Genomic DNA, 21,960 nt, shown 5'->3' with positions numbered 1-21,960 from the left:
ATGCGTCTTAGTTCTGGCACTTATTGATGGTTCTTAAGTTTAGCTAAGCTGTCAGAGTCAAACAGTGATCCATTTCTCCTCTTTTGAAATAAGACATTAATCAGGTATCTAGCGACTGCAAGGGATCTACTTGTGTCTTCGTCGTTTAATAAGTATATTATTTGGGCTTCCTGAGGTCTGTCAGCAATTTTCGATAAATATGGGGCCAGAAACTTGGACCATGAAGCCGAATGTAATGGACAACAGAAGATTATATGAAATAACGATTCTATAGATCCACTTTTACAGTCACAGAGGAGTGAGATCTGTCCGTTGGAGAGTCTGTTACCCAACACATTTGATGGGAAAACATTGAATCTAGCCTTTATAAAGGCATACCTGTGCATCACCACATATAAGGTAGTTAGATAAGATGGAAGTTTCGTTGGAGGTGTTAAGCCAAGGTTTATCGGCGAACAGGTGCCACCACCTGTCGCAATATTAAATTGTAAATCCATCTCCTCTAATTTGTGAGTTATAATTCTCTTGGCAGAAATTAAATCCAATTTTAGTAGTTCAGATGGAGATAGTCCCAAGGACACAAGTTTCCCATGTATTATTTTTGCCCAAGGGCTAGGGAAGTCATCTCTCCAGAGACACTGTATCAAGTGGAGATTTGGAAGTTTATGCCATAATGCCAACCAGTAACAGAGGATGCATTTCCATAATGTGGTTTCTAGAGATGTAACATTTAGTTCGAGTCGTATAGCAGTATTGCCTACACACCTGGGTAATTTTAGCAACCTTCTTAGAAGCTGGTTTTGGATTACCTCCAATTGGGTTAGATTAACAAAGGACCCCCATATTGGGATTGCATATGCTATTGTTGCAATCACCTTTGCCTTGAAGACTTTTAACACTGATGGAATATGGAAAGCCCCATCTGAAAAGAAAAAACGCAGTAGCGCAAAGGAAAGGGCTTTAGCTCTATTTAATACATATGCAAGATGGACCTTCCAGCCCATGTTGTGTTGGAGAAGGACTCCCAAGTATTGAAATTTAAAGACTTGGTCAATGGCTTTTCCGTCTATTCTCCAATTATAGGTTTTTCGACTCTTAGTGAAAATTAGTACTTTGGACTTGGCATGATTAATTGTAAGAAAATTTGATTTGCAGTAAACTTCGAAAAATTTTAATGCCCTCCTAAGGCCAACTCTTGAAAAAGATAGGATCACGATATTGGCAACGATATTGGGCAAGACGGGGGCGTGGATCGTTTCTTGAGAATCTATCAGAGGCGCCCTCATATCACTTATAAATAGATTTAAAAGGGTTGGCGCAAGGATACATCCCTGACGAACACCTCTATTGATGGTTACTGAATTTGAGAGGTCGCAGGCTGGAGTGATTCTCACCCTAGCGGCCGATCCGTCATGCAATTTAGTTATTAGCCACAAAAGTCTTTTGTCTATTCCCCATCGTGCTAATTTTCCCCAGAGTAATCCTCTGGGGATGCTGTCAAAAGCGGCCTTTAAATCAATAAAGGCCGCACAAAGTTGGCCTCTATTTGGGGCGGAATATTTCCGGGCAAGGTGGTATAAAACTAAGACATGATCAGCCGCTGACTGATTCGGTCTAAAACCAGCCTGTTCAGGCCCAATCAGGTTGTTCTCTTCGGCCCACTTAGTAAGCTTAGTTAACAAGAACCGTGCATATATTTTCCAATTATTGACAATAAACTAATATTCCTGTAATTTCCCGGGTCATCTGTCGAGCCCTTTTTATGAATTGGAATAATAATCGCATCCTTCCATATTCTTGGAACCTTCCCACTGTTGTTTACGGCATCAAAAGTAACGGCCAGGATTTTCGCCCACCAGTCTGCATGAATTTTTCTAGCTTCCGCCGGAACTAGGTCAGGACCGGGGGCTTTTCCAACTTTGAGATTAGAAATGAGTCCGTGGATTTCTTCCGGGTCAGTGGGTGGCCAAAGAGGGAGCTGCTCATAGAATCCATCGATTGTATTAATATTAAGGTCTGGTAAGGCAAAATAGTTCCTTAAAAAGGATTCCCAAACCGGGGCAGGAATAACTGATAGAGGGTATCTTTTAGATTTTCTGTTAACCAGCATCCAGAATTTTCGGGAATTACGGGTATTTGAGGCAGCTATAAGTGCGTGCCAGCGGTTCAGTTGCCATTCCTGTTTGGCCTTTTTTTGCACATATTTGTAAGCTGATTTTGCCTGATAGTACTCCTTGGGAAGCATAGTCGCCCCTGAGGATTTGTAATCATTATAAATAGCACAAAGATGTTGTTTGGCTTGTTTGCCTGGTGGGTTGGGACAGTAAAGAATGACGTGAGGTCATTCAGCAGATTGGCAAATAGATTAATAGTTTGATCGTGTTCATATGAAGTTATGTCAAGGGCTGAATAGGTTTGTATGATCTCCTGCTGAAAAAATTCAGAATATTTTTGAGCCTGCGTTACAGACCACTTTATACCCTTCACTCGTAATGCCGTATTAATACCCTCTACCGGGTTTTCTGTGTTAGTATCTAATTGAGTTGGATGACTGTACTCGTCCCCGTGCCAGTCTAGGTCAAACGTAGCAGCAAGTGGAAGGTGGTCACTGAACTGAATATTGTCAATCTTAAAAGAGAGAGCTTTCGGCATCAGCTCACTCGAGGCTAAAAGGTAATCTAATACACTGTTTGATTTTATGCCTAGGTGGGTATACTCCCCCGGTATATCAGGAGGGCAGCAACCATTCAGGGGTACTAGGTTTAAGCGAATAGCCATTTGGTAAGGGAGTACTCCAGCCTCATTTACTTTAGAGTCTTTTGAGGTTCTCCTCAAGGCATGTCTCAAATCATAATTGTCAAGGCATGGAGCAGACCACCATTTAGCTTTAGTTAAATCGACCCAATTTGCTGCTATGCGTGCGTTAAAGTCACCCCCAATTAAGAATTGGCTATTGGAATATTTGACTCGGCATGATACTAAGTGATCTTCTAATATTTCCCATCTATCATGCAGTTCAAGGGACGAACCCCCTGGCGGGAGGTAGACATTGGAGATTAGCAGTGATACTTTCCCCCCCGACATCAACCCGGATAAAGCATAGGGAGGAGCAGTCAAAACTAATGAAAATTTGAAATGCAGCTTCAGTGAGATACCAATTACTAGACCACCTTTCGGCCGTCCTCCTTTCTGGGAGGGGCAAGCTGGCAGAGATAGTAGGTTGAATCCGTTTATAACAATTTCACCCTCCTCCCAAGTTTCTTGCAATAGAATGATATGAAACTAATTGATATACGACTGGAATTCTGGGTCACATTTTTTCCTACGCCAACCAGCGATGTTCCAACAGAGGATCGATATTGGTGTTTTTTGGGGTTGTCCGGCTAACCGTCATTTAAATTCTTGTGGGGAGCTCTTATGCAGCAGGGACGCTCCCATAAAGAAGTCCGTTATTTTCCTTTGCTGAAGGTTGACGTCCTGGTGTGGTGAGTCTTTTGCTCTGGTGTGCGCCGGTTGTGGTGAGTCTTTTGCTCTGGTGCGAGCTGGTTGTGGCACGATCAAATCGCAAGGGCCAGAATTTTTGGGGGGCAGAAAAGAGTTAGCATCCTGGTGAGTAGAGATAATATTTGGCGTTTTTAGCTGTCGGGCCCAACTAGGCACTGAAGAGGCTCCTGCGAAGTCCGCTGGAGCCGTCCTCTTTGGGGATCTAACCAATACACTTGTGATCATTTGATTTATATTTCCTGCTGGGTCTTCAGTCCACTCTGTGTTGACTCTCGACACTATAGTGTCTTCCTCACGTAATTTTTGGGTTTTTGGTGGAGAAGCCTGACTTGGAGTGGCCACTACCGTCTCAGGTCGTGGATGGTCTTCGATGTATGTTGATTCCAAGTCCAGCATGGAGGGATGCAGGGGCGACGATTTATCCAGGGGAGTGTTATCCTGAGATTCATTCTTTGATCGGTTAATCTCAGAGGGAACAGATAAGTCTATTAAAAGCAGGGATGAGTTACCAGCATGAAGGGGAGGAGAAGCATCTACCTCCAGCAGTGAAACCTTCCCATCCAATGCAGATGGCACCTTATATGCTGGATTTTGGAGGATTGTTGTTTCCACTTCCATGGGGCATGGCACCGCTAAGTTAGAGTGGGTATTATTCATAGGAACTCCATTACAGGCGATACTTAGGAGCTGAAGTTTAAGTGAGTCCAGCCTATTTATAATTTCTTGTTGTTCCATCGCTGGTAACTCTCCAAAGGAGGTGATAAGCTCTCTTTCCTCCTGGGGTGTCAAAGAGTTACTGGCACAATCATAGTGTTTAGTTGTAGGAGTGGGGGTACTATGGGACTGGCCCAGACATGAGGTGTACAGCTCAGCCCTCTTTTGTGGTTCAGGACGGGAAGGTTGTACCGTCTCCTTGATTAAACCCTCCGATAGGAGGGGTCTAATTATGGAGTCCATGAAAACTCTCGTTGGAAAAATGCCAAGACTATTCAAAAACACTTTTTGCTGAATAATAAGAGAGGGGATTTTTGCAGAGTGAAAAGCCAGCATTATTCTCTGATATCTGTTCTGGCGGACTAAGGGAAGCACAGCACAAAGATCTATTTGTGATGACTCGAGTTTTAGAAGCCATCTGAGGTGCTCTTTAGTCCCATGTAGCGTTGCCCAACTTGGGTCCCTTTCCCGGAAGGTTAGGGAAATCTTCCTTGGATGTAGAATCAGGGATTGGCGATTCAGTGAGGGGTTGAGATTGTATTTGCAGTTCTTCATACGATCAGTGTTTGGAGGAGCTTTCTGCCGGCACAATGGAACATCTACTGCCCCGTCTTGGGCTGTCTGAACCGGCTGGTCATCCAGTTTTTGCTGAAGGCTATGCAGCTGAGAGGATAGGCCTTCAATTCTCTTAAATATACAGTTTAGAGTTCTAATTACTAGATGGAGTTGCTCGCATCCTGAGCAGTCCGCAGATTCGGCTACCAACACCTCCTTTGGATAGGGACCATCCCCATTTGTGTTACCATTAGCGTTTCCAATTTGTAGCGTCTCAGGGACCTCATCTTTTGATGTTATTTCAAGGGCAATTAGGGGATCGAAATGATTTTGAGTTGCTATTGAGTAAGTACATTCCTCGGGGCCTCTCCCTCCTTTAAGTGAGCCCTTCCTTGATTGCTTAGGCCTCGGAGAGGATAATGCCTCGTCAGAGTCTCTTGGGCGTTTTCCATGGCCCATAATCAATTTTGCAGGGGAACCGTCGTGGGCACTGTGCTGGGGAGCTCCTTAAATCCTTTAGTCTTTCTCACAAGAATACTGCCTTTCACTTGTCTCACCCAGTTAGGGGGGCGGCGGCAGCCGTGGCGGTAATAAAAGAGATAATAAAAGACAGCCAGCACAGCCAGCAGATCATTAAAACTCACGGATAAAAGCCAGCACAGCCAGCAGATCATTAAAACTCTCGGATAAAAACAGGAGAGGGTAAAAACCGCTTAAAACCACTTAAAACTTTGATAAGGGTAAGCGAAATTACTTGGTAACTACCTTCGTCGCCATGTTGGGTGGAGCCCGATCCAAATACAGTTTTGCCTTCCTTTAAGATAAGGTTGAGGAACCTTTTCCAGCTTGAGGGTAACATTCTGGGGGCTACGTGCCAATGGTGAGTGGTGTGAGAGCCACAAGTGGGTGGTGCCAAAGCCACCTCTGTTCTTCCCCCATTAATACATATGCAGTTGTCTATACACCATCCATCCATATTGTCATTCCAAACATCTGCACATCATCCACATAATCATTTAAACTTTATCTCCCTTTCTCCATCAATTCTTCCCCCACTCCCTGCAGCAAAAAAGGGTTTGCAAAAAGTCCCCATTCACTGGAATGGTACTTCCCCCCCCCAAAAAAAAGCCTATGGTCCTGTGCAAAAAGATATTTGGGGGGGGGAACAGCAGGAAGAATGTCAAGGGGCCTAAGAAATTGCAACACAGGTAAGCGTCCCCCAACACTAGACTGAGGATGGAGTACATGACATGGAACACTTTTCAGCAACAGTCTCATATCAAGTGTAACTTACAGGGGAATTTTTCAATTCAGTGGTGGTGTCATCTGGCAAAAAGTTCAATCACACTCTGATTATTGAGACATTAAAGTAGCACAGTCCTGTGTTCAGGCATTTTATCCTGGAAGTGACTAATACTTGTCCTGATCCTAATGCTGCTGCTGGTGGTGGCAGTGGTTAAATTTATATCCCATCCATCTGGCTGGGTTGCCCCAGCCACTCTGGGCAGCTTACAACATATATAAAGTCACAACAAAACATCAAACATTAAAAAATACCCTATACAAGCAAGAAACAAACCAATAAATCAATAGAAACTAATAATAATAATAATAACAATAAACAGTTTACAGTTACCCAAATTAAAATAACCGCCAACCTCAACTAAACATTTAGCCAACACTAAATGACAAAAACAAAACAGGGGAACCAAAATTAGAACAGTTTAAAACATTTTAGCTAGTTACCCCAACCCAAGAGTTGTTCCAGCAGTGTCTCTCTGGCCTCCCAGGAGCCTCTTAGCTGTTCAGCTAAGAGGTCTTCATTCAGATAGGTATTGATAAGTTTCAAGAAATACTTTTCTAAATCTGTTTTCCAAACCCAGTTGAGCTTATGTGTCTAATTCCTCCCCATTCCACCCACTACACAAACGTTCTGTAGGAACTGACTGAAATTATTTTAGCAAATGTTTCCTGTCTGTACATACCAAACAGTTTCCCAAAATATTTTACTTAAAACTCCTTAATTTTTCCCTACAGATGTTAAGGTTTTTTTAAGTGTGTTGGTAGAGGATCCTGCTTTTAGAGATCAAGGCCAGGGAAGATGTCTTGAGAAAGCCAGAGGGGCAAAAGCATTGCAAACAGTTACGGTGCTTTATTCAGGCCTTTATCCAAATTTCTGAGCAAAACCTGTTCTTGAAGATGGTCTGTAAATCTCTTCAGTTAATTTTACATACTTTATACTGAACAACATAGTCAATAATCTTTAAAACCTCTTGGGCCACCCTTATTGTTTAATGGGAAAGGGACACACTTGTGTGCATTTTAGAACTAACTGTTCTTTGTCATCTTTGATATCCATATTCAGAGCCATTGCAGATATTATTTTGAAAAACATCCCCCTTTGCTTTTGTCTTTTAAAATTTACACTTGAAAGCATGGCCACATGGAAGATTGCAGAAGCTACATCAGTGATTAGAAAAAACTTCAAGTTTTATTATTTTTATATTAATAGATTGTGCAGTTTTTCTTAGCGCAGTAGCAGCTGCTGTCATATCCCCATGTGAACCTAAAAGAGATGTTGCACTTGCTCACAAGTCAACTATTTTCACATATTTGTTGGGTCTGGCAACATCTGTTCTGGCTGTCTAGGGACGGGCTTAGGAGGCACAAATGGATGTTCTTGTATCCACTGTTTGCAGATCAAGGGCAGGGGATGTTTAATTTTTATTGTAGAAGGGGCATATGGATGAGGGGAGCTGAACAATGCCCATCTTGTCTTTATCTCCCCGTGCCCTTGCACTTTTGCTTTAGCTCACTTGATATCGGAGCCAGGCTAGGAGAAAGCGATAAGCATGCACAGTGAAAGTTAGGGGAAAATTAGTGTGTGAAAATAAGACACACACACTGCACTTTTCCTCAGGGAAAGCCATTTGGCCCCATCATTGCCCATCAAACAGTAAATACTTTTTAGTTCCGGTGTGTTTTTAATTACATATACAATATTTTATAAAAAGCAGCTCCGTATATCATTTATGCTAGCTTCAGTTATCATTAGGTAGGATATAAATTATTGGAATAAACAGTGGTAAAAATAAGCACAAACTAAATTGAAATGTTTTTAAAATCCATATTTTAAATACTTACTAACATTACAAGTGAATTGTCACCATTTTTACTGCATATCCTAGTGGAGTCACTGATCTTGTTTCTATGTACTACATAAAAATGAAGTTGTGCATACACAGCAGATGACAAGGTATCAGTATAATTTCATATAACCTGCAATTTCCCTTTACTGCTGCTCAGTACACACACAGAACATATATATGTGTCTACATGTGTTATATATTATCTGTAACAACCTGTTCCTTTTACCAGCTCTCATTTGCCACTAATGCAGTTGCAGAGTCATAGCATATGATCCTCTTCTTTTATAGCATCAAAGGTTGCTTGATATGTTGGACAAAGAGCACAAAGTGTTAGAAAAAAAAACAGAAGAATCTTTGCTGCAGCAATCACAAAAATATAAGGTACATTGTATATACAAACTTTAAAGTTTTTAAAACCCAGGGGTCAACGATTTCCTGCAGGTACCCATAGAAAGCTTCCCTGGTGCCCACCCCCCGGTGAAATTGGCCTTGAGAGAAGCACCCTGTGGCAGGCAATAGAATAGGTTCTGATGTGTGCTTGATTGTGGTGTTTCAGCGCATTTTGCCCACAATAATTTCTCCAATTTGCAATTAACACGCAAGTCCAAAAATATTGGCAACCCCTGCTTAGAAGCTTGGTGGTAGTAGAGTGTCATTTGAGGTACATAGCGCTGAGAACAAATAACATTTATTTGGTGGTTTGGGGGTGCAGGCAATCTTTTGTTTGGGGTGGAAGACTCCTCTGCATAAAATGGGCTGAGGAAATGCATTTTTCTCAAAAGGGTTTTTTAAGCAATGCTAGCATTTTACACTTTCTGTCCACTATTTTATCTTTTATTTCAAGTCCTATCTCTCCTCCCTCCAGATCTTCCTTTCTTCACTAAGACCCTTTGTTAAAGTTTGTTGGGTCGTATATCTATTGACCCACTGAGTCTGCTGCAACAGCCCTGCAATAAATTTGATTTATTGCCACTCCGACAAACTTCCAATGGTGCCCACACGCTTCCACTCCGCGCGCTGCCACTCTCTCCAGTTGCCGGGTAATAGCATAGTTCACACGCAGCGTAAAATGGCTTGTCTGTGTCAACGTGGTGTCCTCAATAACTCAGCTCGACACCAGTGCTTCTAATCTAAAACTCTTTATTTAGAAGCATTCAAAACAGAAAAGAAAAACCTACAGAATCTAGCTGCATGTTTGCAGCTTTCTGCCTCTTAACAAAAAACGAAACGACCTTGCTCACATTCTCAGACAGACTGCTCTTCAGAGAGAGCTCAGCCCCCACAGAGCACAGATCAAAGGAATAAAATGCTCGGATCCTGTGGGCAGTGCACCCAGTCAATAAGAACGCTTCTGGAGTGTTAACTCCTGACAGTCCAGAACCACAACACCCCTTCAGGAATGGAAAACCTCCCCATAGGCTAGGCTATGCCACCCTACCCTTTTATTTTGTTTTTTCTGTTGAGTGGGAAAGGAGAAGACAGAGGGTTTTAAAGGTTATATTTATTTAGCTGATCTTACTGGGGGGATCCTTTGGGTTTGTTTGTTTGTTTGTTTGTTTGTTTTTTAACCCTGAAATAAAATAAAATTAAAAAACAAAAGCCATAGGCTAGGCTTTTCACCTTAGGCATTTCCCTCTTGCCAACATTTACTGTGCTCCTCAGTCCTTTTTGGGACTGAAAACTGTGCTCTGTGGCCACATCAAAGCTCTAGGATCTAGAACAAAGTTCATGCCTTGCACCTCTCCTTAGGGCTGATGACTGCACATGAGGGGAAATGGGACCTTAGAGGGTAGGGTTATTTGATTTAGTTGTTTATTGAGTAAAAATTATACACCTCTTGATTGTAAAAAACAACAACAACCTCAAAGCAGCTTACAAAAAGATAAGACAATAAAATCACAAAAAATAACAACGCTACTTTAAAACATACAAAAGGTAAAATACTAAAACAGAATAAAATTATTTCAACCTTCTAAGCATCTGGGTAGGCTTGTCAGGATTTAACCTCCTTCCCTCGGGCCTGTAAGACAGAGCTATTCTGCTTGGCCTTTAATTTGAATTCAGCCTGATCTTTTATTCCCCTTCCTCCCCCCTCCCCTTTTTATGAAGATTCCCCGCTCTGGGACCCCACAGCTAATTCTCCCCATGTCTCCTCGCTGGCCCAAGTAGGACTAATTCAGCCAGCTAGCCCTGGTGACTATCTAATGCTTATTAGATGCATTTTCCCCAAATTGATTTTTGAACTTTGAATTTTATTGTTACTTATGTTTTTATACTGTATTTTATGCAGCTTCTACAATTAAGTGTTTTAAATTTGTTGTTAGCCTCCCTGAGCCCGGTTTTCTGACCCGGGAAGTGCAGGGTATAAATAATAATAATAATAATAATAATAATAATAATAATAATAATAATAATATTAAGCAAGAATGTTTTTAGCAGGCACAGGAAACAGCATAGCAAAGGCGCCTGCTCTTCTCAGGTCCCGTTTAATCTTAATAGGCAGGGAGTTCCATATTGCAGGTGCTGCCACACTAAATGATCAAGTTCTTACAAATGTGGAACCAGTATTATGTGGCACCTGCAGTAATGCCAATTCTGCCGATCAAAGCGGTCTCGTAGGTAAGGTGGTCCCAAGTTGTTGAGGGCTTCATATACTTCATATGCACCTTGAACTTGGCCTGGTAGCAAATCGGCAAACAGTGCAGATCTCTGAGCACAGGTATTCTATGTTGACAGGCTCTCGTTCCTTAACTGCATTCTTCACTTAACTGCAGCTTCCAGGTCAAATGCGAAAGAAACGCCACACAGAGTACATTGCAGTAATGCAGTCTTAATCCAGTCTAGGTTTATGCTCCTTCATAACTTGGTATTCACTTGGTATTGTGTATAATAAGTTTTAAAAGTCAATATAAAGTTTACAAAGGAAATGCCCAGTTATTATAAAATAAAGAATTTAATAACAAACTAAGCACTTGTATTTTTACACTTTAATATGCTTTACTTTGTATTGTATTTGCAGAACATGCTGGAAAAATGCATGGAGAGCGAGAGGGAAAGCAATAAGGAAGCTTTGGCAGCCTCTGCAAAGGTACCTCGGTTTGCAGAAAGAATTGATGAAATCACCTTTTGAACTGTTTTATGGTTATTCTGTATGGAATATTGTTGGCATGAGAATAAAGTAATTAAAAAAAATTAAACTACACAGTACTGTGCATATCTACTCAGAAGTGAGAACCATTGAGTAGAAGGTGAACAATGTCTGAAATTTGGAATTGCTAGTTATTTTTTCCTCCTGGCCCAGCCCAAAAACTGAATCAGTGACTTAAGATGAAATTGAGAGTTGTGTCAAAATTTTGAGAGTTAATCTTCTAAAAACAAGAAAGTTAGTTGTTTTGGTTTCTCAATGCAAGTCAATACAGTTTCCTAATAATTGCATTTCCAGATCACAGTCTGAATCCTGGGATCCAGTTGGGTTCAGATCATCCTGGGGCTGATCTAAATTGCTAAATAAAGCCCCAAATTGGATTGAGGGGTCCATGCACAGCCCAAGGTGTGCATCCCAAAATTTGGGACACCCTGCCATTGAAAGGTGAGAGCTAGGCATGAGTGTCACAGCCTTAAAGTCTGTAAATTCTGGCATTCCTTGTGCTCTGGGCATGCATTTTTCTCTCTTTCTTCAGAAGGGCTGATTGAGCCAGTATGTCTATCGGGATTGTATTCTCTCTCAGTCCCCGTGCTAGGGCCAGTGCTCCCAGCCTCTGTAGAGGAGGAACAACAGTCTGGCTGAGGGAGAGTGAAGCTGACTGTGGTTAGCTGGTGGACGAACAAGCTTTGTTGGAGTCAGATGGTCAGTTCTACCTCCAAAAGTCTTCAAGCTTTGCCACTAGTGAGGGAGATTCTCGCCTTTCCTTCTGGCTAGAAGAAAGGTTGGGAGAATATTTATTGTTGGTGCCTAGACTTAGGAATCCTATGCAACATTGTGTATCTGTGTGTGTGCTGAATAAATAGATAAAACTATTTTTAATTCCCCTTTATATGATTTGAAGATTGAAAAAGAAGAGCTGGAAGCTGCCATTGTAACAGCAGTAAAAGCAGAAAGAGAAAACATGAAAAAACTCCATGTAGAAGAAAAGGAACTATGGCAAGCAGAGAGAAACAAAGATCAGGAAAGGGTTGCTCAAGCAATTGCAGATGCAGTTGAAGAACAGAGACAAAGCAGTCAGGTTAGTTAATTTCACATGCACTTACCTGTTACTGGACTCCAGTGCTATTACTGTGAAAGCAAGAGCACCCTGTTGTAAGCAGTAAAGCACTGACCAATACATTTTGGTCACATTTTTATTTTTTATCACTATTATTATTACTTCTATACAGCTGCACCACTGTTGTTAACAATCTTAAGTTAGATCATGCCTTAGCTCCTGAGAGAGGCTTTTTATAACTTGTCTTACTTATCCTTCCCCTGTATTTTTGTGTGAGTCCTTACTGGCTGGACTTGTTGCAGAATTAGGGGGAGCCACTCCTTGCCTGCTGCTGCTGAATCATTGACTCTTCACACCTGTAGCTTGGAGGAGGCAGCTCCAAGAGCTGTGTGGGCAGTCCTGGCTAGCCCAAGGACTTTCTAAAACCAGCTGCAGAAGTGCAGCAGGTTAACTGAAGGGATGACATCAGAGGGCTGAGGCAAGAACAAAGGCGCGGTGCTATTTGACTTGTTTTTACTTCGAGAATGGTGTTGTTATGTGGTTGACTATACAGATTGCTGGTTGTCCCAGGAATGTCAGGGCAAGAGAGTGTTGCAGTCCTGTGGACTTAGTACCTTTGCAGGGGGTAGTTTGGTTACTTCCCAGATGAGAGCTGGGATCAGAAGTGAGAACTTAAGATAGACTATGGGGGCAAGAGGAATTGCTGCCATCTGCATTTTCTGCGGCTTATAAGGATCACAGAGCCCCTGGACTATGCGAAAACCTGAGACCAGCAGCAGAGCAGGCACAAGATACTGGTTAGGCCACAAGATCAGTGTGGCCATTTTCATTATTTGTAGGAATAAATGCAAAAAGCAAAACACTGCCTACCGCCCAAGGATGCAGGGACACACATCAGCCTCCCTGTCATTTAAGAACCACCACTAAAATATAAAAAGCTATTAAAAGCAATTTGGACTTCTAGGCTCCTGTACTGGCCTCTCTCTTTACTTGCATCTGTTGGTATGGACAGGCTTCCTCAGATTGGGGGTTGGCAGTCATAGTTTCCATTTTCGAAAAAGGGTTAAAAAAACAATCCGGCAAACTACAGAGCAATTTGTCTATTTAACACCGTTAGCAAGCTCTATGCAAAAAAACATAGGAAACTCTTGGATTGACTGGAACAAGAGAACATTCTAGCAGACGAAAAAGCTGGGTTTAGGGAAAGGCGATCTACCATTGATTAATGTTTTGTATTACGTCATTTGATTAAGAAATATTCCTCTAGTAATACAACCTCTCTATAATGCCACCTTTATAGACTTTGACTCCATATCCCTACCCACCTTGTGGGGAAAAATTGAAGGCATCTTCAAATGATAGATGGTTACTCTATCTCAGGGGTGTTCAGCTTCCAAGACACTGCGATCTACTCCCACTATTAAAAAACTGGCAGTTGATCATTTTTGGGGGGAGGATGAGCCAACGTTATTGTGCTTTTTTGGGGGAGGGGATCGGGGTCCCAAGATAGACCACAGACACCCCACGATCAACCGGTAGATCGCGATCGACCTGTTGGACATTCCTGCTCTATCTAATACAAATGGATGGAGGCTCTCAACATTATACAGGAGGCAGCAAGGAAAACCATCCCAATGAAAAGGAAATGCAAGAAAGCAAAGTGGCTGTCCAACGAGGCCTTACAAATAGCGGGGGAGAGAAGGCAAGCAAAATGCGAGGGAGATAGTTAAAGATACAGGAAATTGAATGCAAATTTCCAAAAAATAGCAAGGAGAGACAAGAAGGCCTTCTTAAATGAGCAATGCAAAGAAATAGAGGAAAACAACAGAATGGGAAGAACCAGAGATCTGTTCGAGAAAATTGGAGATATGAAAGGAACATTTCGTACAAAAATTACCATAATAAAGGACAAAAGTGGTAAGGACCTAAACAGAAGCAGAAGACATCAAGAAGAGGTGGCAAGAATACACAGAGGAATTATACCAGAAAGATAGGGATGGCTCGTACACCCCAGGTAGTGTGGTTGCTGACCTTGAGCCAGACATCCTGGAGAGTGAAGTCAAATGGGCCTTAGAAAGCACTGCAAATAACAAGGCCAGTGGAAGTGATGGTATTCCAGCTGAACTATTTAAAATTTTAAAAGATGATGCTGTTAAGGTGCTACACTCAATATGCCAGCAAATTTGGAAAACTCAGCAGTGGCCAGAGGATTGGAGAAGATCAGTCTATATCCCAATCCCAAAGAAGGGCAGTGCCAAAGAATGCTCCAACTACCGCACAATTGCACTCATTTCACACGCTAGCAAGGTTATGCTTAAAATTCTACAAGGCAGGCTTAAGCAGTATGTGGACCAAGAACTCCCAGAAGTGCAAGCTGGATTTCGAAGGGGCAGAGGAACCAGAGACCAAATTGCAAACATGTGCTGGATTATGGAGAAAGCTAGAGAGTTCCAGAAAGACATCTACTTCTGCTTCATTGACTATGCAAAAGCCTTTGACTGTGTCAACCACAGCAAACTATGGCAAGTTCTTAAAGAAATGGGACTGCCTGATCACCTCATCTGTCTCCTGAGAAATCTCTATGTGGGACAAGAAGCTACAGTTAAAACTGGATATGGAACAACTGATTGGTTCAAAACTGGGAAAGAAGTACAACAAGGCTGTATATTGTCTCCCTGCTTATTTAACTTACAGTGGTACCCCGCAAGACGAATGCCTCGCAAGACGAAAAACCCGCTAGACGAAAGAGTTTTCCGTTTTTCGAGGCGCTTCGCAAGACAAATTTCCCTATGGGCTTGCTTCGCAAGACGAAAAAGTCTTGCGAGTCTTGCGAGTTTTTCCCCTCCCCCCTTTTGCTAAGCCGCTAATAGCGCTAAGCCGCTAATAGGGATGCTTCGCAAGACGAAAAAACCGCTAGACGAAGAGACTCGCGGAACGGATTATTTTCGTCTTGCGAGGCACCACTGTATATGCAGAATTCATCATGCGAAAGGCTGGGCTGGATGAATCCCAAACCGAAATTAAGATTGCCAGAAGAAATATCAACAACCTCAGATATGCAGATGACACAACATTGATGGCAGAAAGTGAGGAGGAATTAAAGAACCTTTTAATGAGGGTGAAAGAGGAGAGCGTAAAATATAGTCTGAAGCTCAACATCAAAAAAACCAAGATCATGGCCACTGGTCCCATCACCTCCTGGCAAATAGAAGTGGAAGAAATGGAGGCAGTGAGAGATTTTGCTTCCTTGGGCTCCGTGTTCACTGCAGATGGTGACAGCAGCCACGAAACTAAAAGACTCCTGCTTCTTGGGAGAAAAACAATGAGAAACCTAGACAGCATCTTAAAAAGTAGAGACATCACCTTGCCAACAAAGGTCCGTATAGTAAAAGCTATGGTTTTCCCAGTAGTGATGTATGGAAGTGAAAGCTAGACCATAAAGAAGGCTAATCGCCGAAGAATTGATGCTTTTGAATTATGGTGCTGGAGGAGACTCTTGAGAGTCCCATGGACTGCAAGAAGATCAAACCTCTCCATTCTTAAGGAAATCAGCCCTGAGTGCTCACTGGAAGGACAGATCCTGAAGCTGAAGCTCCAATACTTTGGCCACCTCATGAGAAGAGAAGACTTCCTGGAAAAGACCCTGATGTTGGGAAAGATGGAGGGCACAAGGAGAAGGGGACGACAGAGGACGAGATGGTTGGATAGTGTTCGCGAAGCTACCAGCATGAGTTTGACCAAACTGCGGGAGGCAGTGGAAGACAGAAGTGGCTGGCATGCTCTGGTCCATGGGGTCACGAAGAGTCGGACACGACTAAACAACAACAACAAGGGTCATCTTACTGGAGCAATATATTCTTACAAAATCCTGTTCAGCATAAATCTCCTCTGTCTGGCTGAATGTGTGCCCACAAACAAAAACCACAGGGAAGCAAGCGAATTTCTTTTGGTTGTTCTACCCCCAGAACAACTTTATTTATTTTTTTTAAATAATATTTATTACTTTTTAAAAAGGAAAAAGAGACAAGAGAGGGGGGAAAAAAGATCAAGAAAAAATAAAACAATACAATACAATATGTAAACCATACAAAACACAACCTTAACACATTATCTAACACAATGAACTAAACAAAACAAAACAAAAACAATTTAAAAACATACATCATACCTTTTCCATATTCTAACTTTCATTCCCTTATATCATCGACCTCCTCTCACCTCCCTCTTTGTATTCCACTTCCATTAATTGTTTCAGCAATTCCTTTCCATCTTTCTCCATTTTCTATTATATAAATATCTTAACCTATTTTTAATCTTATTTCCATTAAAATTAGTATACTTATTTAAGCTTAACTCCTTATAGCATTTCTACTAAGGCCATAAAAATTCATTCCAACATTTTCCTGTCACTCATTAATTTTACAATATTTCTATATATAGACTCTAAATCTTCCAATCTTCTTCCACCATCTCCTCTCCCCGGTCTCGGGCTCTGCCAGACACTTCCGTCCACTCCATACAGTCCATCAACCTGGAGATCTTATGTCCGAGGCTCTTAACTGTTTTCCACATCCCTTCTGCAGTTCTTCTTCATATTCTTTGATGCTAAAGAGCAGATCTCGAGGAAACTCCAATCCAACGACACCTCCACTCCCTCTCGACAGGTCAGCCAAATTTCCACAATTAAAGCTAGGATCCATAAAGTATTTCAGGGCATGTTTCAAAATTCCTCCAAATCCAAAGGCTCCCAGAACTCCAATCTCCTCCTGACCCAAGTCCATATTCCAAAAGTCAGTTAATCCCTGCATAGAGGGATCTTTCCAACTTTCCTTTTCCAGTCCAGGCCAGGCTCCGATCTTCAGAGTCTGACTTTTTCTAGTTTCAATCATAAAGGGCCTCAACTTATAGTCTTCAATTTGCCTCTGTAAGACTAAGGCTCCCCCTTGTATTGCTTTAGGTTCGACAACAGCAACTTTCTCCTTCTCCTTTTCAACAATTTGTCCTGTTAAAATAGATTCCTGTGCCAAATCCTGAATAATTTCTGTATTGGTGCTCACTTTTAGTCCCAAAATGTCAGTTTTAGTAGTCATAACATCCATTTTTTTATGAAGCTCTTCCAACAAATAGTTTATCTTGCAAAATGCAGTTACTAAGTCTTCTCCTGTCGACATCTCGAATGTCCAAGGTCAATCTCTAGTTCCCACACTTCTTATCAAGCAGCTGGAGATTTCCCAGCTCCACTCTTATAACAGTTTCAAAAGCTCCCTCTAGAGGGGAACAGTCTCCATTTGTATCAATCCTTTCAAAGAAAGTTCAAAAAGTAAAGTTGGTTTCAATTTTCAGTTACTTTTCCTCCCTTTTAAATGCAGAAGCGGACAATGGAAACAATATATTTCTCTTATTCAGCCGACTGTCAACATCCGTTCTCTTCTCTGTCAATGAACTCTCCCAAAATGTCAATCACTGTCAGTCCGTTCCCAGGTTCAGAGCAGTGGCAATTTAATTCTAATCACTCTCTCCTGCAGGATACACGGTCCAAAATTCCCCCCCTCTTCTCCTGCTTCCAAGGGGGGGGGGGTCTAATAATTTCAATTGATGGAAGTTTAATCCTTTACATAAGGCTTTCCAAGACCTTAACTTGTAAGCTCTTTGCTTCAGTCTATTTACAAAAGGGGAAGGCGGACTTCCTGTTTTGAACCTTCCCTGTTCGATGTCAAATTAAGGTATTTAAAGATCCAATTTTCCATACTACTCACAGGTTGTTGTTTAAAGTCCAATTGTCCACAGGAAAAAGTCAGCGCTCTCCGGCAGCAGCAATGCGGCTTCACTCCGTGAAAGAAGTAGTCGATTCAAAGCAGGGTTTCCCCGCGAGTAGGGGAGGCGCAAAGGGTGCCAGCCAAATCCCAAGTTCACAGGCTTCTTCCGCCTGTGATTTCAGTGGGTCTCCGCCTTCGCCGTGGCGGTTCAGACCCTACTTTCCACAGAGCAAGTTCCTCCCGATTGGAGGAGCTCCACCATTGCCGGAGGCGCTAACCCGGAATTCAACAACTTTAAGGCACCTTGTACAAAAATCGTTTGACCTATTTGTTTGAAATTTGGCAGGTTTCTTACTGGGGGCACCTCTCTCTTGTTTCCTGTTTTCAGACCTCTTCCCTATAAAATACTGGGAAGATTACACAATTTCCCCCCAACCCAAACTAAAAAGACTGGTCTTGTGGGCAAACCACTACAACCATCCTCCAGAAATCTTACAGGATTCCTCCCCTCAAAATTTCATCTAACTGTCAAAAAAGAGGGTTTTTTTAAAGAAGAAGAAGAAGAAGAAACTTTTTTAAAAAATGGAAAAATTTACCTCTAAGTTTCCGACCTTATCCACTCTGGAAGGGGTACTATGCCTGGATATTTCATCCACTTCTGTTAAAATAGAGTGTGGGTAGGGGAAAGCAAAATATTGAAGTTGGTAAATTAAAAGAAAGTAAATATATTTTAGTTACCTTGTTACTTCCAGGATTTATGAGCACCCTGTATCTTCAGTATGCCATACGCATAGAAATCAGAAAAAATAGAATAGCTTTTTTCAGTGCCTAGAAAAAATCCGGGTCATCACTGCATAATAGTGATAAACAATGCTGCTGTCAAGGAGCTATCAATGAGCCAGGACATCCTCAGGGCAGGGCACACACCCAGAAGATATGGAATGCAATTAGCTTTTTATTAGCAGAGAAACAACGATACAGCAATGTCCAGCATCTTAATGAAGGTGTTGCTGAAACTAAGCTCTAGGCCCACCCTTCTCCTCTAACCACTCATCCTACCAAGCAGACAAAGGCTGCATCAAGGGGGTGGGCTCCTCCTCAAGCAGAGCCGGGGGGGGGGGGAGGGCAGTCAGCAGAACTGGGGCTGTCTCTGCGCATGCTGTGACTCTCAGCTTCTAATCCTGTCTTTGCAAGGCCCTCCTTCTCCTGATCCCCTTGATCACTTAGCTCTCCTGCTTCTATCAGCTCCCAGATTGTCCCTTCTGCTGAGTGCTCCTCAGTGTCCCACCACCAGGCTCCGGTCTCTAAGGTGTCATCTTAGGAGCCCTCCTTGGGCTGGTGGCTCCCACCACTCTTCTTCATCCAGTCAGTCCCTGACAGCTCCTCTCCCCTCCCCTTCTCTGGCACAGCCATGAGGAGATACAGAGAAGCTTAACCACAGTTTAGCATAGCACCTGAACCCTAAACTATGGTTAATCTTAACGAAGGTTAGATGAAACATGCCAGTTCATAAACAATGGTTTGAAAACTGAACATAGTTCAGATCAATTAAAAATTCTGAATTAAAAAACAGAAGCAAGAGCTTTAGCCATTTCAGAGTGGGGATAGGGCAAGCTCGGGAAACCAAAGCTCACTGCACCTCATTCTTGTAACAGTAAACCGTTGTTTATCATTATCTGTACAAGGCCAATGTGTATCAAGCCCCTCCATTAAAGTTCTGAAAATGTTTCAGTTTTCTAACTTTTCCCTATAAAAACAACTTGTTTTCTCTACTAACATCTTGAATGTTACGTAAATCCAAGTTTCCCAGGTAACTTAATAAACTGGAAATATTGTTCCTTGTGGAGACATAAATATGACAGTGATAAATGATATTATATCACCAGGGGAATGCTAGACGTTTTTTACAGTGGTATCTGTAGCAGATGTACAGCATAAGCGAGTCCAAAATATTATTTGTTTCCTTTGAGCAGGGTATGTTGGGATTTCCATTTCAGACATATGCTATCCAGGTGGATAAATGCAAATTATAAAGGAGACTTACTATATTCAAAAAAAACTTCTTAGTTTATTTCGAATGTAATATGGGTGAAAAACATGACTTCCTAAAATAAGTAAAGTTCTGATTACAGCTTTAAAATAAGTAAATTTCTGATTACAGCTGATTGGCTTTTCCTCTGCAGCTTTGTGTTCTTTGTAATACCAATGCTGCGGATGTTGCATGGTGTGCAAGCAGGATGGCGTGCTGGCAATGTTCCACTATTTTTGTTCTATCTTTAGCATCTTGCTTATATTTGACATGGTCCTTTTAAAGGCCAATTCATATATGGTAGCTGTCAGAATAAATCACAGGAGGATTCTTAAGTCAGGTAGGGTTTTTGGGGGGGTGGGTGGGGGTGGAACTCTCAACCGTTTGCGTGCCACCAACTGAAAAGGATAAAATTGTACACAAGGTGCAAAATCCACAGTTTTATTTATGTGAAAATGTTTCTCTCATCTATTTCATATAAAATCTAGTAAACATTTTAACATAGCAGAAGCAAGCATATTATTCAGGGATGTTGGATATAAGAGACTTCCTTGAAAGCAATGGAAAGCAAGTGAAGGTGCAGCTATGTTAAATTCAGTGGAGTTTACTCTTTAGTAAATATACCTGGGACTGAAGTGTTGGTCATATATTTATTAAAATAGTTAACATCTTCAGTTTGAAAAATAATAATCTCCAAGGTATAAAAATCCATATTAAAAAAATGATAAGACCAAAATGAATTAATAAAGTAAAACAAATAATTTAATCGTTCAATAATCAGTAGAAAGAAACTGCAGGAGGGGAGAGTGTTCTTGTGCTCTGGTCCTGCTTGCAGGGGCTGCTTGTTGGCCACTGTGAGAACAGGAGGCTGGACTAGATGGGCCACTGACCTCATCCTGCAGATACTCTTCTTCTGTTATTGTAGAGCTACGTCTGCCGACAGTTCACTACATGTGTCTTTTAATGATTCCTTCATCCAGGTTTGTTCCCAACAAAATAATAATCCGTGATGGTGCAACTTTGCTACAAACTGGCTGTTGTGCCTTCCACGTTCATTCTTTTGGTAATGTCTCTTCCTGTATTTATGCTCTTCTGTATATTTGTAAATAAAGGAACTATTTATAAGAAAGGACATTCCGACTAAACATCAGGAAGAACTTTCTGATGGTAAGAGCTGTTCCGCAGTGGAACTGACTCACTCTGGAGGTGGTGGACTCTCCTTCCTTGAAGGTTTTTAATCAGAGGTTGGATGGCCATCTGTCAGGGATGCTTTAGTTGAGATTCCTGCCTTGCAGGCAGAGCTGTAGCTAGGTGATCTTTCATCACGGACAAATTAGCCCCCTAGCCACAGACAAATTAGCTCTTCTTTCCGCCTCTCCTCCAACCCCCATTGAATTCCTCCTGCACTTCACCTTGTAATGAATTCTTTCACAGAAAATCCAATATTTAATTTATTATTTCTTAATAAAAGGTTTCAGCAATGAAAATGACATTTTGATGTGAGTTGATAGTTTTTTAAAATGTAATTCAGTTGTAAAACAATACACAGATAGACCTAAATGAAGCATACAAACACTGCCATACTGATTTGTTCCACAATGATAACTTTACATTATAATCACCTGCAATGCTCCCACTGCTCACTTCTTACCAATTGTGCTAATATTGCTCCACCAGTGGTAGGTAAGGACTGGTGGCAGGCAGCGTAGAGAGTGGCTGGCAGGCAGGCAACGAGGGCAGAGGCTGCGCTGAGCCAAGCCCAGGACAGCTGCCAGCCACTGCCTTCGTGGGTTGCAATGTCAGTAGCTGCGGCGGCAGCAACCTCCTCAATCAACGAAAGGAACCTCTGAAGCCTGGCACTGGGCTGGCTTCCTCCACCATGCACACATGCACACACACACTCCCCCCTCCCCCGAGAGACGTGTGCCCTCTCAGCTTCCCTCACATTACACGCTGTGCCCAACCTCAACTTGCCCTCCTTGTCGGGATGCCGAGAGGGCGGGGAGGGTTGGCTTCTGCTCGGCAACGCCCACCTCCTCTCTCTGTCTCTC

The 21,960-nt window shown here is 42.1% G+C and overlaps 1 protein-coding gene across 24 annotated transcripts in view; it reads left to right on the top strand.

Moving 5' to 3' along the window:
* Positions 1 to 21,960, top strand: part of CCDC91 (coiled-coil domain containing 91) — a 168,600-nt gene that overhangs the window by 86,217 nt on the left and 60,423 nt on the right. For 23 of the 24 annotated variants that reach the window (XR_014156538.1, XM_081861373.1, XM_081861389.1 and 20 more), the window contains 3 exons: positions 8,211 to 8,303; positions 10,942 to 11,010; positions 11,969 to 12,145. Coding sequence is in view for 23 of the 24 variants with exons in the window: in XM_081861373.1 (XP_081717499.1) it covers positions 8,211 to 8,303; positions 10,942 to 11,010; positions 11,969 to 12,145 (339 nt within the window). In the remaining variant the exon portion in view is untranslated. The remainder of the gene's footprint in view (positions 1 to 8,210; positions 8,304 to 10,941; positions 11,011 to 11,968; positions 12,146 to 21,960) is intronic. The other variant, XM_081861383.1, reaches the window with a different exon arrangement.

This window comes from Podarcis erhardii (assembly GCF_964252035.2).
Source record: "Podarcis erhardii genome assembly, chromosome: 5".
Taxonomy (NCBI): Eukaryota; Metazoa; Chordata; class Lepidosauria; order Squamata; family Lacertidae; genus Podarcis; species Podarcis erhardii.
Note: the sequence above shows the minus strand (reverse complement) of the source record. Positions and strands in the feature narration are given on the sequence as shown.